General features: G+C 34.1%; 1 protein-coding gene across 7 annotated transcripts in view; it reads right to left on the minus strand.

Annotated features, from left to right (window-relative positions):
- The window catches only part of RALGAPA1 (Ral GTPase activating protein catalytic subunit alpha 1), a 272343-nt gene that overhangs the window by 138658 nt on the left and 114222 nt on the right, over window positions 1-19463 (minus strand). For 3 of the 7 annotated variants that reach the window (XM_053672519.1, XM_037163995.2, XM_053672520.1), the window contains exons 17-21: window positions 18634-18774; window positions 6476-8020; window positions 4590-4714; window positions 3105-3321; window positions 1326-1502 (exon numbers count right to left, since the gene is read on the minus strand). In XM_053672519.1, coding sequence (XP_053528494.1) covers window positions 1326-1502; window positions 3105-3321; window positions 4590-4714; window positions 6476-8020; window positions 18634-18774 — 2205 coding nt within the window. The remainder of the gene's footprint in view (window positions 1-1325; window positions 1503-3104; window positions 3322-4589; window positions 4715-6475; window positions 8021-18633; window positions 18775-19463) is intronic. The other 4 variants (XM_053672518.1, XM_037163996.2, XM_037163988.2 and 1 more) reach the window with 4 other exon arrangements.

The following is a 19463-nucleotide window of genomic DNA, read 5'->3' on the forward strand; positions in this document are numbered from 1 at the left end:
GATCATTCTAAGGGCAGAAAGGTCACTGCCCCTGCCAAAAGTCAGGCACTGCACACTTATAAATTCTTGCAGCACACCATTTGAAAATCACTGATATAACCCATTAGCTCCTGTCTTCTACTCAGCCCAAATTCTTCAATCCAGTAGGCTAATGTTTTTACCTTCCCTCTAATACAAGAGATGTGGAAGAGGCAGAATATGAAAACAAAGAATGGGTTCCTGACTATCCAGTACTCCCACTGTCCAAATTTCATCTTCTTGAGCCCTGGCCAGTGTGGTTCAGCTGGAGCTGTCCTATAAATCTGGTCAGAGTACATGCCTAGCTTGCTGGTTTGGTCCCCAGTTGAGGTGGGTATGAGAGGCAACCAATCAATGTTTCTTTCTTTTCCTTTCCCTCTCTCTAAAGTCAATAAGCATGTCTTTGGGAGAGAATTAAGGGAAAAGGGAAAAAAAAGGCCTCCCATGGCCCCAAATATACAGGTTTCACACTGACTTAATGTTTTACCTTAGAAAAAAATTTCATCTGCTTGATTTGGCTGAGGAAATGTGCCTAATTCAGGCATGCAGAAATCCCTGCTCCAATCTGGCAAGTCCCAGCCAACCTCAGGATGCAAAAGCCACCCTACTGATATTTAAACTGGAAAGGATAATCTCCCATCAAAGGGCACAAGCTGCAGTGGAAACCAGAGTGAATCTGGCTCACACAGTGGAACTCCTGAACTATGGGCCAGCAGCTGCTCGGGCTCCTGATGATCACAGCACTAACTCTGCAGTGATAGGTACTGTACTTCACAACTGAATGTCTTGGCCCTGACTTGTCATGCTATCGTTGGTTTTGACCACACAAAGAAAGTTGCTGAAAGAAATAATTTACTGTATAAACACAGAATATTACTACATTTTAAAAAAGTAGACCTTCTAACAGGAAGTACACTTTACATTTTCTATAATACTTCACCAAAGAAATGTATAAAAGTCTAAGTTAATTCTGAAAGACAACAAAAAAAGCAGAATGCAGTAGTTTCTTAACTTTTCTGTGGTTATCTATTTAAAAACTGCTGCAGGAAATGCTCTTGGGGAAACATACACAAAATTCTGCATACCATATTAGGAGCTCATAGAGTCCCCTGAAGCTTACCCATGTAGACTCTAGGTCAAGAAACTCTTACATTAACTTTTTTTCTCCATTATTATATAAAGAAGAGTAAAAAATAAAACTTAAACAGTAGTAATACTTAAAATCTATCAAATCAAATTCTAAACTGAATTTTTGGTGGCTTTTACAAAAATGCATTTAAGGAATACATTCCCTTGAGTAACTTTACCAGTAACTGTTGCAACTTCAGCAGAGAAGGCGTGTTGATTAAGACTGCTTGTTTCAGAATCGATGTGAAGCGTGGTTAGACTGGCTACTTCTTGCTCTTCAGCACTCTGATGATGACCAGAACCTACATCCACATCAGCAGAGGATACAAGCCCAGGATCAGCTCCAAAGCCAAAATCTACAGGAAGAAGAAATGCTAGTACAGAAGTCACAATCACATAACAAAAATATTTACAAAAAAAAACACAGGCACTTCAGCAAAATGGTTCAACATTAATATTCCCTTAAATTTAGTCTGTTCATATACCACTCACACAACTGTAAATAAGAACACTTAGAAGTTTACAGTTAGAAACAAATTTTTAAAGGTTCTCATAACTAATTATTAAGAACTTAATGATAAAAGACAGACATATATCATCACTCATCACTATTCTTATCCATGCTTTCTGATAGCTTGTAACATACTGCTTTTCAAATTTATTTATCTTTGTTTTTTAAGTTAAAAAAACTTGATATAGTCCAATTTATCTATTTTTTAAAGATTTTTATTTATTTATTTATTTTTAGAGAGAGGAAAAGGGGAGGGAGAGAGAGAGAGGAACATTGACATATGAGAGGTACATGGACTGATTGCTTCTCACATGCCCCCAACTGGGGACCTGGCCCATAACCCAGGCATATGCCCTGACTGGGAATCAAACTGGCAATCCTTTGGTTCTCAGGCCGGCACTCAATCTATTGAGCCACGTCAGCCGGGGCTCAAATGTTTTATAATCTGTAGTACAGGTATATATAATAAAAATGGTACATATATGGATTATAATAATTTTTCCTGTAAACCACATTCCTAGTCTGAGGTCAGAGCAATATATAATCATTAAGGGTGGCAAACATGTAATTCTCCAATGTGTCTCCTAGCTCTTCATAAACTTGGCTCCCAAGGATTTAACTTTTTAAAAATTTTGTTACCCTTTACTGACTACCAAGTGAAATTCAGAATTATAGCAGAAAAGCTGTATGGTGGTGATACAGTACCAAAAAATACCATTAATGTCATTTTAACATAAAGCAATTACTCAAGAGATGTTCTGGGTACTGCCACACTGAACATAACTGTGTTGAACAGACTGAAGCGCTCAACGTGACTAGACAGTGGTTCCCAAGTATCAGTGCGTGAAATAGTGCCCATTCATAAGCATGACTGTCTGTCTTTTATTCTAATATCAAGTCCATTCTAATTTTTTTCCTTTCTATGTTTTTAGTCTTAAAATATAATTAATTTTATGAAAGGACAGTGTACTTTGTTTTTCTAAATGCCTTTAGTTTGGCAAAATAAAGTGGCCTCAACCTGAAGTGATTCCCTAAAACTTCTTTGGAATTTCACTTAAAAAAATGAAATCGGCCCTTGCTGGCATAGCTCAGGGGATTGAGCAGGGGCCTGCAAACCACAGGATCACGGTTCAATACCCGGTCAGGGCACATGCCTGGTTTGCAGGCCAGTTCCCGGCAGGGGACTCACAAGAGGCAACCATACATTGATATTTCTCTCCCTCTCTCTTTCCCTTCAGCTCTAAAGATAAATAGGTAAAATCTTTTAAAAATTTTTAAAAAATGGAATCAAAATATGTGGTAACCTCTTGCCTAAGTAACATGAGAGATGTTAGAGACATCTAACATCTAACATTAGAAACAGTCATGTGATCCGTGAGTCAGTCTAGAACAAATAACAACAACAAACAAAAAGACCCATTATGCCCATATACAAAGAGATACTTGCTGTCAAATTTTCGGCCATCATATTGGAAAGCACTGAAAGAATCCGAATGACTATCTGAGCTGATAAGATCGCTGCTCCCCGCACTGGCAGGAGAAGTCCATTCTGAGGGTACACCTGGATCATCGACAGGACGCATCTGGCTCTGCTTGTTTAGAACATCAGGGAGGTCTTTGGGAATTTCGAGGCTGCCTGGACTACTTCCTCTTCTTGTCATAGTCTAAAAATTCAAGAAACATTTATCATTAAAAAAAGTTTTAAAATTTTCATTAAATATCTGAAATCTTTAATTTCCAAGACAATTATCACAAGAACTGTTGAGATTTAGAGCCTGAAGTAGGAGGGGGAAATAAACTAACTGAACAAGCCACGTTAACCATATGGAGTTGGGAGCCTAAACTACTGTTGTTCAGCCTATAGCAAAGACCCAATACCAGATGGTGCTGGGCCTGAGACTCTTAAACCTCAAAGGATCCATAAAGTGATTATACGTTTTGATAGTATAAAGAGCAAAGTATTCAAATGAAAAAAGAAGTAGCAGTTAGAAGAGACAGCGATGAAAGAAGGATGACAAAGAAGTCATTCTACACTGATTCTGTAATTTACTTCACTTAAGAAGAAAAGAAACAACTAAAAAAAGGGCTTGGGCCTATAGACTTTCATTAAAGGCAAGCTGAAACCTGAATGAAGTATGACCATTCTAAAAAGTAATTCCACATATATTAATCTTTCCTTAACAATTAAGCATTATTAAGCATTTAAGAAAATAGGGATCTCGCCCTGGCTGGTGTAGCTCAGTGGACTGAGCATAGGCCTGTGAAACAAGGAAACGTGGTTTGATTCCCAGTCAGGTCACAAGCCTGGGTTGCAGGCCAGTTCCCAGCAGGGGACCCATGAGAGGCTACCATACATTGATGTTTCTCTCCCTCTCTCCTTCCCTTCCCCTCTAAAGATAAATAAAATCTTAAAAAAAAAAAAAAAAAAAAAAAGAAAATAGGAATCTCTAGTTTCATTTTGTCATAATTCAAATACTCAAAATAAAAATAACTTTAAAATCTATTTCAAAGTTCTCTACAATGATTAATAAATTTATACTATCAAAATTACAGGAGCTTGGTGAGAAGACCTCCATTGTTATTTTTCTTGCTAAGAGCTGTTGGCAGACATCAGGGTAACCTATGAGCACTCTGAAACATACAGGGAGGACTAGGGAGGTAGTGGTTTATATCTAAGTAGTTGAGCAAACAGGTATTCTAATCTTTTACTCTGGTCAAAATGATAAGCTTGCTTGTTTTATGTCTTTGAATAAAAACATAAAAATATAAATATAATTTAAAATTTTTATAAAAAGAGTTAAATTTGGGGAAAATGCTGTTTTGAATAAAAACTTCCACATCTATATATATAATATATAGATGTATATAGGTATATATCATTTAGTTTCTCTAGCCTCCTCTCTGAAACCAAATAAAATAAAATAACACTTACTGAGGCATTACCACTTCGAAGTCGTTCTGCTATAAACTCATCCATCAGATCAGGAACATTAGTATTGCTGCTGCCAATATCACTATTAAGAGGAGGCAGTTTTGGGCTCATGTCCTCTTTATTGACTAAAAATAAATAAATAACTATGTATAGTGAGGAAAGCCTTAACTGCATTTTCTAAATCTGAAATAAACAAGAACAACCCAAAACAAATTACCTATGCCACATCAATTATTTGCTAAACATGCATTTATAATTTCTTTCCTTTTAGATTTAATTTTAAGAATTAGTAAATTGATATTTACTTCATTTAACTAAGCAGATGTTAGTCAATCTTCAGTATAACCTTAAATAGCAAGAAAGCTTATAGATAAGCACTAGTTGGAGTTAGGTTAATATTGCCTATAAAGAAACTGGTATATTTATATTTCTTTCCATCTCCATGCTTCTAGTTAGTCTTAATTTATAATTCTATTTTTCCCAAAAGAATATTTGCAAAAAATACATCCCTTGAATCTATGCAAATCTCATTTGGACATAAATGCATTTAAGCTTAGATATTTATAAATAAAAATTCTATGATTTTGACATGTTTTTATTCACTATAAAATCTAATTTTATTGCTTTGACAAAAGAGATTGTCACAATTTTCTGTAAAAAGAAATACCCAAAATGGTTATCATGATTTTTTTAATGACTACACTATAATTTACATTAACAGAAAGTATTCAACTTGGGAAATTAATTTAAAGAAAGTAAGATATTTATTTCACTAGTATGCTCTTAAAAAGTTGATTTCTATGAAATGAAAAGAAAATCAGCACTGTTTAAATTCCTAATTAACTACAAAGCATTTCAGGTTAAGAAAATACACAGATCAGGAGCTCATTGTGAAATACCATTATCTTTATATGACTGGCCAGGCTTTGCTAAGCTGTCAAATACTGCCCTCAAGTGGCATTAATGGCTCAATGCAAGATGCATTCCATTATACAGCGGTCTGTTAATCATGCTAACAAAACCATGTTAAACAAATAAAATCAAAACCTACCTTACTGCTGAAAATTAATTTTCTATAACTGTAAAGTTATTTTAAATTTGAATCAAGATAAAACAGTTATCATAATGTTGCTTTTTGTAATCTGTCCATAGAGGTTCCATATTTAAATCAGGATTGGCTATCATGAAACCTTTATGCACATCTAAAATCTCAGAAAAGAGAAAGTAACGATAAGTGTTTCAAGGACATAACTTGCATTCTATACAAATGAATCAAAACTACAAAGCCTATAGCTTGTTTGGAAATTGCTTAAATGAAATGTAACTAAATCCACTTCGAGATTTAAGAAACAATTGCCTCTTCATTACAGTTGACTAAAAATGTTGGTGCTGATTGTAGGATTTTGATTCCCATTATGTTACATAATGTCAAAGTAACAGTCTACCAAGAAAAAAGATAAAAATAAATCAGGAGTGAAATAAATGGATTCAATGATATAGCTTGCGCCCTTTTAAATATAAACTATGGGGCAGGGGCAGTATTCCAACTCCTCAGAAAACAATTTCAAGGCTCTTATAGTACACACTCAGGAAAATATTTGATTTAGACAGCCTTTGAAACGTCATTAAAATTTTCCTATATCTTCCTCTTTCTTATCTGTTCAGCAGCAAAGAGGTTTAACTAAATGCCTTATAAGGGAAATTAGTAATTCAAATAAACATTTTATGCTGGGAAAAATACAGCTGGGAAAAGGCGCATGCATAACCAAACAGAGAGAAAGCAGTGACCATCCCAAAGCTTGATTGCTTATAGCTTGCTTCAGTCGCATTAAGCCAAACTGGTGCTGTCTTTCTCCTTTTGCGCTCTGCACATTGTTAGTGCTCACCTGCAGCTTTCCTTCCAAAATAGCCCATTACATGACTGTACAGATCCCTCAGTGGCGCCTCTGGTGGCATTCTGTTCTGCCTCTGTGGGGAAACATTTGCCTTCGGCTTTGAAAGAGCATGTACAACAGTTTTATAAACGCCACCCAGGGAGCCCTGCGGTAACCCTGCCTCATGACTTGATGATCTAAGTGTACTACGACTACCCAAATGATTACTTGTGATTTCTTCCTTTTGTAATACGGTGGGAATCTCTGTAGATTCCTTAACTGTTTTACTACTTACTGATGTATTCAATGCATCTAGAGGTCTGTACACACCAGGTTTCACTAGCTCTGTAACAGTATTTGAGCTGGTATGGGGGTTGCTGGTGCTGCTATTGCTACTACTACTACTACTACTAAAGCCACTGAGCTTCCGCAGTCTCATCTTCCACGGAGCTTCTTTGTTTTCCAGAGGATTATAAAACTGAACTGATTCAGTAGATGGTCTAAAAGTAACATGAACACTATTTCGTTTTTTGGTAGCAATTTTCATGATTTTGGCTCTATGAGTTACTGTTTCAGACAAGCTCCTTTTGGTTGGAGAAAGCTTGCTAGTGTTTGTAGCATGAGGCATTCTACGGTTAACAGGTGCCTTCAGTGTGGTTTTCTTGGTATGAATAACATGTGGGACAGTTTTTTTTTCATTGATTTGCACACCCTTAACTTTTTCAACTAGTGTAATATCTACAGAGGCATCTAATTCTGTGGCTGCTTGTCTATACAGATATTTCCTCTTTTCTTTATCACAAGAGCTACCTGAACTAGGTTCCAATGACTGTTTATCACTGTTTGGTAGCTTGCATTTTTCAGAAGTTTTTGTTCTCATAAAACTATCTAATTGGTTAGATGCACTGTTACTCATGAAGACAGATGAGTTTTGTTCTTTTTGAAACTGTATGTTTTCAGGAGTCCCAACAAAAGAGGAGATGCTTTCTAGTTTATTTTCCTGGTCTAAGTATTCCAGTTTATCTAAGGATGATCTTTCATCCCTATTTACTGCAATAATCACTTCCTGAGAAGCTGCTTCTTTACCTAACTCATTTTTACTGTGATTTTCCTGGTTTTCCTTAAAATATTCTTTCAGGGAGGAAAGAAGATCGTCATCTCCTTCAAGGTCAATGTACTGGATTTGTTCAAAAGCTGAATCTGCAAGTTCTACTGGATCTATTAAATGACAAAGATGGTCATATATGCTATCACCAACTTCCAGAGAAGACTCTCTACTATGAGTATCAGTGATGTAGCTTTCAGTGGATCTAGTTATTGACGAAGCCTCTGTGGAACTCTGCAAGCTTGGCGCGTGACCGGATGAACTGTCAATGACAGGAACTGCACCTTTGGCTCGTTCAACAGTGAATGGTTCCAAGATGTCAGAAGTGCTGCTACTTCGAGGCAATGGCTGCTCCTCATTCAAAGCACCAAAAACTTCATTTCCAGTGTCTTCACTTTGTGAAAAATGTCTGACTCTAGTTGGGCGGGGAAGTATTTGAGTATCATCAATATCTGTAAAAAAAGAAAAATTATGTAGAGCAGAACAATATGAATATGAAAAATAAGTATTACTTTCAACCACACCCTAATCATATGCTTAAAAATAAAAAATTCTGAGATGTTTTTGTAAGCTCAATGAAAGAAAATCTATTAAAAATATAAATCTGTTTTTAAATAATGATGGGCACAAGCCAATACAGCATGTAGTGTCAATGAATTAGCAAACTACCACAATATACTTTAAAATGTTAACATGCAGAGAAAGAGACAGTGAGGTGATGAAACATTTGGAAGTGCAGTTAAATATAGAGCTGTGCCAATATATCAAGCAATTCAAATTGTTCAATTTTTCCTATTTAAGTTCTAAGCAGAAAAAACTAGAAAGTGATCTAGATATACCATTGTAAAATCTTACAGGGTCTCATAAACTCCCATTTCCTTCCTTATCAGGCAAGAGGCACCAACATTTCTTCAAATCTTGCCTATCTGATTGATCATATAATACAGATGAAAATCTCCACCCTCCTTCTAAAGTTAAGTTCTCTCTGTCAGGAAACTATCTGTTCTATGAGGTTTGTATTTAATTTTATTATAGTAGTAACATCAGTTCAGTGCTATCAAATAAAATTAATACATTGTTAAAGCACCATTTAATTTCCTAAGAAGACACCTTCCCTGCCTACCAGTGGCCCTTTCCATGAAACCATGAAAACTGTACCTATGTCTTCTTATAACTCTTTTTAAGAATCAGATTTCAGAATAAAAGTGAACATGACTGATTTTCTACTTTAACTCTCTTACTGAAGATAAGGAGGCCAAATGAGGTGAAGCTACTTTTCTGAATTTATAATCATAGTTTGAGAAGCAGGCTTAATGTTCTATGTCATTACATTGTTTTTACTGCCCAAAGTGCTAAGTATATGGTAAATACTAAAAAATATATATGAAATAAAAAAATAAAATGAAATACTATTTAACAGATACATACAAATTAGGAATTTTAGAAGCAAAATACAATGTCTTTGAATCTATCATGGCCTTTACATTAACTAGAAATAACTAAAAAAATTTTTTTCAGAAGGCAGGAAATAAAAAAAGGACAAAGTCAAAAAGTCAAATGTTGCTACTCATTAGGCTTGTAACACAAAGGTTATGAGTAACAGAACTGTAAGTGAACAATCAAAGTGAGACAATTTTGATACAGAGTAAGACAGATCTTGTCCAAGATCACAAAGGAATTTACTGATGGTGGTAGATCTAGTACTTGAGTTTTCTTACTCTGGACTCAGATCAGTATTCAGAGTGGGTACTGGACACTGTAATTCATACTGCCCCCAAAGTGGGGGCAGCTATTCATAATAGTCTCAGGGTTCATCCTAAGGATGAAAGGAGGCTGGTCTTTCTGGTATTTCATTCATATTATCCTTTTGCAAAAAAAAAAAAAAAAACCGACTTTATACCAAATCCAGATCAAGAGAAATTTGTATTATGCCAAGACTCCACCACATTCCTGAAGATATACATTTAGACTCCCTACACAGGTAAATACACAATATCAGCTAAATTTGGTTTGTCATTAAGTTGAGAACATAATACTTTAAATGATGCTGGCTTTCTTCTTCATGCCCTCCATTTAGAAATTCTTCTACATGAGAAGTAAAAACATCTCAGAATCTCCGTATTTATGCATTTATACTCATTATTTATTATTGCAGATAACTAATGTGTATTTGTGTATGTTGATAACTAAGTATTTTAGTTTGTTTTATCTCCCAGAATTGATAAGAACCTCTGCATAGAAGACACAGATTATATCTAACATGCACAAAGTGTTCTAACACGACTCTGCAAAGTTTATGACAAATACTATATAACTTTTCTATAAAAATTCTTAAGAATTTTGTGGTTAAATTTTTATTTTATCAACTCCAAATTCAAAATCATGACTGTAAGCCTTCTTAAAATCTAATGTTATGAGACTAGCAAATAAACTTTAGAAAAAACGTACTTTTCATTTTTAGCTTTCTTTATTGGTATTTCATAATTTTTCCATTCTAAAGCCACTAAAGATTACTGTGAAGTTGTTTTTAAAAATTTCTTTGCAAACTTAGTCTTCACCTTTCATATTAGAAAATAACCAGTTTTTTCCAAATAAACTTTAGAAAAAACGTACTTTTCATTTTTAGCTTTCTTTATTGGTATTTCATAATTTTTCCATTCTAAAGCCACTAAAGATTACTGTGAAGTTGTTTTTAAAAATTTCTTTGCAAACTTAGTCTTCACCTTTCATATTAGAAAATAACCAGTTTTTTCCTTCAACTTTTGTTAGCACATATGAATACCTAAAATTTTTATGCCAGTTTAAGATTTTTTTTAAAAAATCAGTATTTTTCTATAAATAATGTAGTGTTAAAAAATTTAAGTTTAAACAAAAAACTTTTTGAGAGTTTTAAGCTTTAAATATAGTTCTTACATGAGCATATGAAAATACTAGTTGCATAAAATCAAAGAAGAAAATAGTTGTTGACAGGAAACCAATGTCAACACTTGCATAAATGACTCTAATACCCTTAAATTTAAAGAACTTTGGTAAGGAGAAAAAAAAACAAATAATAGCTAAACCATATATAGTCTTTTCTACATGCTACATAGTGTTCTAAGAATCTTACATATATTAACTCATTTAATCCACCTAAAAACACTGTGAAGTAGGTGTTATTATCCCCATTTTATAGATGAAGAAATTAAGTGACTTGCCGGAGGTTACTCAGAAAGTGAAAAGCTGGGATTTGAAAGTAAAAATTAGTCTATGTTCTTAATCTCTCAAATAATGGTATATGTTTATGAAATAATTCATTATTTTTTAAATTGGCAAAAATTGTTATTAAACCATAACAGTGAGATAGCACCATAAAGATAAAAATCTTAGAAATCAAAACTTAGTTAAGCCCTGGCTGATGTGACCCCAATGGTTGGAGCATTGCCCTGTAAATCAAGAGGTTGCAGGTTCGATTCCTGGTTAGGGCACATGCCTAGGCTTTGAGTTCTGACCCTGGTTTGGGTGCATGCAAGAAGCAACCAATGTTTCTATCTCACATGGATATTTCTCTACCTCTCTCTCCCCCTCCCTTCTCCTGTCTCTAAAATCACTGAGCATGCCCTGGGATGAGGATTCAAAACAAAACAAAACAAAACCTTGGGCAAATGCAAAATTTGTAAATTATTCCGCAGAAAACAACTGGTGAAGTTTGTATTGGATTACTGAAAATAATGGTGCATCAGGTTAAAACAATAATGGACTTCACTGTAAGTTACTATAATGCTTATATTTTACCTCGAAAAATAACAGGCTATAAGCTGAATTAGTTTAACCTAAAGCATTAGTAACCACTGAATGAGCAAAGCAGGAAAAACGTTTTTTAACAAATTAAAACATAATTTTGTACTTTGAGAAAATGCTTCCTGTAGAGCCTACAAAGTATAGAAATGTCAGTTTTATCTCTCAATTTCCGGAATGTTTAGCATTAAAGTTTTCTGAATTAAAAAGTAGGTTTTTTCCCTGAATATTCTGTTTCAAAGAAAACTTTTCTTTGCTATTTCAAAAGATAAACTGTAAATTTATTTAAGTGTAATATTAGCTTCTAATATGTAAAAAATTCTTTCCTCTAGAATTTGATTTTTATTAACACCATAATATCCCAATTACTTAAAATAGCCTTTGTCACATAGTAGGAGTTCAATAAACACTTATAGAAGAAAAATATCTTTTGTATTAAAAATTAGGAGTCACTAGTAAAATATCAAGTCAATTTCTTAGGGGACAAACCTTTCAAGTTGTAATACTAACATAACACTAGAAAATTTTAATAATTTCTAACATAAGGTACAGAATCAAGTGCCAAAATCCCTTTTACCAAAGTTAAATTCTATTATTAGTTAATAATAGCTTTCAGTAATAATACGTATTTTTACAGCTCCTGGATTCATAAAATCATTTATATTAGTACACTGAAATTGAAGTCACTCTGAAGTTCAAGATTTTTTTTTTCCTGGAATTGCCTAAAGGAAATGACAATGTCCTTTATGTAATTTTTACCTGTTTCAGCAAGAATGGCAATGTACTTTCAAGGTACACTGTAGTTCTCTGTAAGAACTATAGAGCATGTTTCCATTTTTACTATTAACAGAGGCCAGTAAAAACTCTACATCTTTTTAAGACTAGACAATCAATTTAGAGGTACTTCAAAGCAGTAACTACATCACTGAAATGAGATGAAAAGACTAAAAAGCAACAAACCAGCATAATTAATTTTAACTTTAGACCACTAAAATTTAAACCACTAAACTATATTTTACTCTTTTATCCTTCTAATATTTTTCTACTGACTCTTAAATTCTGGAAATAGGCAAGTGACCACTCATCTTTTAAGATAAGAAAATTATAGTTTGTTTATGTTATATTATGCCGTGTTTACATTAGCTTCAGATTTTTCGTGAGATGTACTTCTTAAAAAATTAACAAATTATTTCATCAAAAAAGTTTTAACTTAGAGTTATGCTTAAAGCAGCATATTATAAGCAGAAGAGCTGTAAAAGATTACTATCACATATTGATGATAAAAAAAAGTTTTTTGATTGTATAAAGAAGGGCCTACTTGTGGATTAGAGATGGAAAATTCTCTTCCTGATCAGGCAGAATTTGATGGGGTGTGAGAGACACCATATTCTTTCACCTAGTACTTAGAAGTAAAATGATCAAAATATTTTGCTCTACAGAGCTCACTTCAAATGATAAAGCATTATCAACACTAGCAGTCTGTGTAGTATGACCTAGACAGAGTAGACTGTTAACAGCAACTAATATGACAAAGTAGCAGTTTGGAAAACTAATTGAAAGTAGGTGGGCAAACAATTTCAGGGTGAGAAACCCATAGTACTCAATTAGAAAAGAAGAGTTGCAAAAGTATACATAAACAGTGAAATTTTCAACGTGCTTTTGTTCTTTTGCATCCCTTCTTTCATTAAAGTATTATTTTTGACAATAAAAGCTAAACTGCTTAAGAACAATTATTGAGATTTCTGGCTTCTCTTTACTCTGTTTATCAGGAAAATAAAAGACTGTGAGGCTGGGCTATCCAATGTGTAGATGTTGAATCTACAACTCTCAGAGAAAGAACAGAGAGAGCGTGCTTTGCCCAAACACCAGTAAGCTTATAGAGCTTTAAAAAATAATGTCCAATCCTCATGCATCCCCCAACATAGAGTATCAAAACCTCAGGCAAGGCGCCTGGAAAAAAATATTTTCAATAACAGATAAGTTTGAAGTTTAGAATTAATGTCACTGACATAGTGCCAACCCTTGAAGTAGTCTACAGAGCTTAAACTCTTCAAGGTCCTGGCTGATGTGGCTCAGTAGGTTGGAAAATCGTCCAGTAACCGAAAGGTTGCACGTTCGATCCCCAGTCGGGACACATACCTAAGATGTGGGTTTAATCTCCAGTCTGCGCACTTATGATACTCAGTCTGCATGCATGGCAGGCAACCAATCTATGCTTCTCTCTGGCATTACTGTGTTTCTTTCTACCTTCCTTCCTCCCTCTCTTGCTAAAAAGCAATGAACAAATGTCCTCGAGTGAGGATAAAAAAAAGAAAAACCTCTTCAAGAATATTCAACTGTTCAACTAGTTTAGTCTATATAAAGCTGTAACACATAGCAACATATTCTAAATAATGTAGATAGGATGGAAATCTAACATGTAATACTTGGAGGAAAAGAAGAAAAAAGTGCTGGACAAAAATGATATTTTGAAAATTAGTGGTCCATTTTTAAAATCTTAGTATGTTAAAAAAGCGGGAAATTAAAAGTAGTTTCCTTGTACCCCCATAAGAATCCATGAGTATCAGGTAAATATTGCTCTGGAAAATTCTACTTTTAATCAAAATCTAGAGTGATTGTTTAGGAATAGTTTCATTGTTTCTTTGGTGAAGTCATTAAAACATCTCAACTCCTGATCTTGGATGATGAACTCAGAAAATATTTTATTACGGGTTCAATTAAGCCTGGTTCTATTACGGGTTCAATTATATAAGAGAAGATAAACTGTGAAAAAAATTGTTTCCTTTTCATAGTTTACCTTTCTTACTGTCTCTGTACATTAAACTATTCTAAAGTAGAATTTACTCAAACCTTGGAAGGATCTAAGGCTGTGATTGTCTTTAGATTTAGCACTGTTTAGAAATATCTTGTTCCTTGGTCCAGTTTGGCTTTGTTGATTGGAGTGTTATTCTGTAGACTAAAAATTTGTGGGTTCAATTCTAGGTCAGGGCACATACCCAGGTTGCGGGTTCCATCCCGGGTACAAGGTGGCAACCAACAGATGTTTTTCTCCCTTTCCCAGAAATTAAAAAATGTCCTTGGGTGAGGATCAAAAATTCAGAGTCTGTTCATACAACTCCATTCATCTCTTCCTCTTTCCTTCCCCAACACTTTCCCACTCAACGTTCCTAACACCTGAAGAAGCACACTCAAGGCTCAAATTTGCCTCCAAGAACCATAGGGGCAATTAAAAAAATCCAATAATTTGGATTTCTTCCATGTAAGCTTATGTTAGAGTAATTCTGTCCAGTTTCATAAAACTAATATTTAAAATTATGATTAGTTCAATGCTCCCAAATTAGTTCCCTCTGAAACCTCAGTGTAATACAGGGGTGTCAAACTCATTTTCCCTGGGGGCTACATCAGCCTCATGGTTCCTTCACAGGGCTGAAATAATTTTAGAACTGTATAAATGTAACTACTCCTTAACTATTAAGGGCTGAAATTACATTTGGCCCTTTGAAGGCAACCGCAAGGCTGCTTTGGCCCCTGGGGAAAATGAATTTGACATCCCTGTTGTAATAGGATGTCAACATGTGTACCTGGAAAAAGTTCTGTATGATTAAGTAAGATTGAGGAATATTGAATCAAACACTTTTTAACTGGACTTTTGGGGGACTTTAATATGCTGATGCACAATATGAATCTTTAACCCTTTATATATCTACTAACATCTGCTAGAAAGTGTTCTCACATTACACATTGGCTTTAAAAATGCAGAATTCATCTATGAGTCAGTTCTCACTAAAGGAGTTTTGCTGCTACATTTTGTTCCTTGCCTCTTTTAAGTACTAAGAGAAAAATAATCTTTATTCAAAATAAAGTTTAACATGCTTTTATACTTTATATGAACACACACACAGAAAACTGGAGATAATTGTTTTTCAAGTTATTGATAAAAAACACTGGACTGGAGAACAAACATTGGTTTGTTTTTTCCTATACTTTTCCATATAATCAATATTTCCTAAAATTAACATTATTTTGATAATCAGATATAAAGTTCGTTTTGATTAATGACTGGTATCTATTATTTAAATCTTTAAATCTTACCACGGAAGGCATTTTACCCCAAATTGGGGAAATAAAATAAAACTGCCGTTTAGAAAATTCCTTTCATTGTTCATAAAAATACCTCCCCCATCAAATCATAAAAAGGTGACCTTTCTGAATTATGCATTGACATTAATACAAGAATTCTGAAACAGAAATTTATCCTGGTTAAAAAATTACTTTAGAACATTTTAAAGGGAATGTCCTCACCTTTATTTGAGCATTTTAATGACATTTTAGGGCTTGCTGTGCACATTTGTCAAAATACTACCCAAGTTGCAGACAAATTTTGTAAAGTCCGTAAGACTCTGAGAAAAAAGAAATCTTCCTGACAGTTTCAAGACAGTAGAATATTTAATCCAAACAAACATTTAAGAATTAGTGGTCAAACCTCACTTTAATTTTAAACATGTTAAAAATGGTTTGTATTAAATGGTATAAATATATTAATAAAACGCAAAAAAGGTATCTTAGAGACATTTAAAACAAGTTGGCAATTTCTTTTAGCTATATCTAATTTACTATAAGAACAGAAACACTGTTTTGTTCACCAATTTTGGTAACTAAATTATAATCTGATACAAGCAACCAAACCAGCATTCGTCACACAGGAAGATACAGTGTCTCCATGGAGCACTGAAGAGACAAAGAACCCTAATTCTCTCTTTACAGTTAAGCATCACATGTAACAAAAACTTTTTTCACATTAAAATTCATATTATCCCATTTATATATTTTCTAGTCTTACTACTTTTTGCACTAACAGCTTAAATAATTCAGATAGCCTAATTTTACTGGTGTAAAATATATTCATTCATCATCTTAATGAACATCTAGGTTTAGATCTGAGGTCAAATTTTGTATTTTATCGCTGTCATTAATAAAACTGCACAAATACCAATTTCATCATAAATTCACTAATAATTCATTATTTCTAATTATTATATTTTGGGTTCAAAAACAATATTGAACGCCTCTCAAAAATATCAGAAAGAATATGCTAAAGTCACCCTCCCAATCAAGGTATTCTGAACTAGAAAACACAAATATATCCCATCACACAGTAACTATATTCTAATAAAAAAAAGCTAATACAAATGAGGACCCCAAAACCCCAGAATTGATAAAAAATTGTGTTTTCATTCTCACAGGTTTAAACATCAGTCACCTTCAAAGTACTCTCCATTTGAAGCAATACACCTACAGAGACATTTTTCCACTGCTCAAAGCAGTTTTTGACCTCTTCAATTTGATGCCTTTTAGTGCTTCTGCTGGGTTTTTTTGTTTGTTTGTTTTACCTCTTCCACGCTGGCAAAATATTTCCCTTTGAGGACTTTTTTCATGCAGGAAAACCAAAAAAAAAGTCACTCAAGGTGGTATCAGGTAAATATGGAGGGTGGGATATGGGGGTCATGCCGTTTTGGGTCCAAAACTGCTGAACTCTCAGCATAGTGTGGGCAGGTGTGCTCATATATCACCCATCATGAAATGTGCAAATGCACTGAAAAGGTCTTCAAAAAAAATTCACCGAAGCTGAACACAGGCTCTCACAACAATACCAGCTGGTAACTGATACAGATGGGTTCCTAGAACACTCACCTAGCAGAGAAAGCCTGTGCTACTAGGGGCTCACCCTCCAGAGGATAATTCCATTTTGGGGGGGGTCTCCCCTCGTACTAAGTTTTTTTTCTTTTACAGTACTTTCAGAGAACATCAAACACAAGAGTGTCTGTTTGTCTGCATGTATTAAACTCTTGGTTTGAGAGAAATCTTTGATCTTAATGGGATTGGGGATGGTGGAAGGGACTTCACCTGAAATAACATATTAATAAAATTGCACCTTCCCTCACATAAGCCTGTACAGTCCATTAGGAACTGAAAAGTAGATGGGATGTTTAAAAAACACACACAAAAAAATCAGCAACCTCACCGTATGTGGCAATGTACTAAGAGAGGAAAGTACCCAAGAATGTAAAAGTAACTTTTTTTTAGCTAGCTCATTTGCATACTAACTACATTCAAGGCAAGTTTATGTCTAAAAGACAAGATACTGTAAGATTTTATTCACATAATTTTTAAAAATTAATTTATTGTGATAAAAATTAAAGTGTTTCATGTGTATGGCAGTTCTGACTGAAAGTGTCACTAAGAGTTTTGGGGGTAATGAAAGCTTTCTATATTTTGTTTGTGGTGATGGTTAATAAAGGTGTGTATAATTCTCAAACTAAACCCAGGATCTATACATTTTATTATATATTAATTAAACATTATTAAATAGACCATTCCAGTACCCGGGATCAAAAACCTCAGGCAAAACTGAAAGGCTAAGCAGGTTTTGAGGCTCCTTAGGAATTGAGGCTTCAGTGAGTGCTTTCTTTATTTGGTTTAAAAATGAGTGAGTTCGGGGGTGGGCAGGGCAGGGGAGAGTATGGGGATGGAACAACAATTTTTAAAAAAGTGAGTTCTTGCCCTGACCAGTGTGACTCAATTGGTTGGAGTGTCAGTCCATAAATCGAAAGGTTGTGGGTTTGATTCCTGTCCAGGTGCATAAGAGAGGTAACAAATCGATGCTTCTCTCTATCCCTTCCTGTCTCTTCATAAGGAATGAAAAAAATGTCCTCGGGTGAGGATAAAAAAGATGAGTTCTTAGAATTTAACATACTATTATAACCTAATACAAATACAATGATTCATACTAAAACAACTTTTATATTACATACTTTTCTTGATTATTAAACCCCCTTGCTTAGTTCCATTACTGTAGATGATGGAGAAAACATAATTCAAGATTTACCATATTGTTTGTTAGTGAAAACAATGGGAAATTAAAAATCAAGGCTCTGACTCTTATCTTCCAAGTTATCTTTTATGAAACATCTATAATGACATAATTGTACACTAGTACATCTTTTAACCATCTGAGAAGAAAAAAATCAAACAGAAACAGAAACTGGCCATTTATAACCAAAAATATTGGACATTGGCACAGCACTAAACTTAGCACTTCCAGAATGAACTGTAAAGATAGCATTAGAGTTCAAATAACTCAAATGTTGATTTCTCAACCACTTTCCCAATTTCCCACACCTCCCCCAAAGAAATTAACTTTGAAGAGTTTATTTGATTAAGCAAAATTTGAAAGCAGAGGATTAAAAAGTGAAAAAGGTGGTGCAGAAATTAGCAGAGGTGGCACTACCTGAAAGCTCATCAGAAAGGGGAGTGAGAACAATATCAGGCAAGAAGGGTTTGGAAGTATGGATCAGAACAGGAGCACTTTTAGCACTGCGTATATAGGCCGATGGCAGAGCACATTCACCAATGGATCGGCTTCTCATGGCTTTAAAAAAAGGAAAAGAAAGAAGTGGGGAAGGGAAAAAGAAGAGTGACTATAATGAAAGGCTTGTGTCACAGAAAAAGCAGCAACAGAGAAAACTAAAAGATACAAAGGAAGGAAATTTTAAATTAAAACATTTCAGCACGACAAATACTGGCAAGCTGTAAAAATAGAAATCACAATATATATGATATTTCAAATGTAAATATTTTGATGTAAGGCAGGAAAATACTTTCTATTATTAGCAGTTACATGGTACAGCATTAAAAAACAGCATACATTTTAATAAGCCCTATGTTCTCAAAACAAATGCTTGTAAGTTCATTGAGTAGAAAGAGTGAAAAACCTCAATATTATTAGTTCGAAGAAAATTTTGGTACCATATTTGGGATTTTTCTGAGCCATCTGAGGCAATTTTGAGCCATTCTTCTTAATGAAGCTAAATTCCAAGAAAAATAATTCCTACTCTTATACTCTTCCTTAATAAAATGTCAAGCTTACTCTCAGATCTTTTTAAGAAAACCTTATGTAATTCGTAATCTAAAGAACTGAATCTTATGGTTCCTGGTGGGAGAAGAATACTTAATCAAATCAGTATTTCTTATGTATATGAAGTAATTATAATTTTTAAAATTTAAATAAAAACACTTATAGAAAATAGAATTTGAAATCAGCATGAAGAGCTGATTTAC

This window comes from Artibeus jamaicensis, unplaced genomic scaffold, assembly GCF_021234435.1.
Source record: "Artibeus jamaicensis isolate MK-2021 breed Jamaican fruit bat unplaced genomic scaffold, CSHL_Jam_final contig_760, whole genome shotgun sequence".
Taxonomy (NCBI): domain Eukaryota; kingdom Metazoa; phylum Chordata; class Mammalia; order Chiroptera; family Phyllostomidae; genus Artibeus; species Artibeus jamaicensis.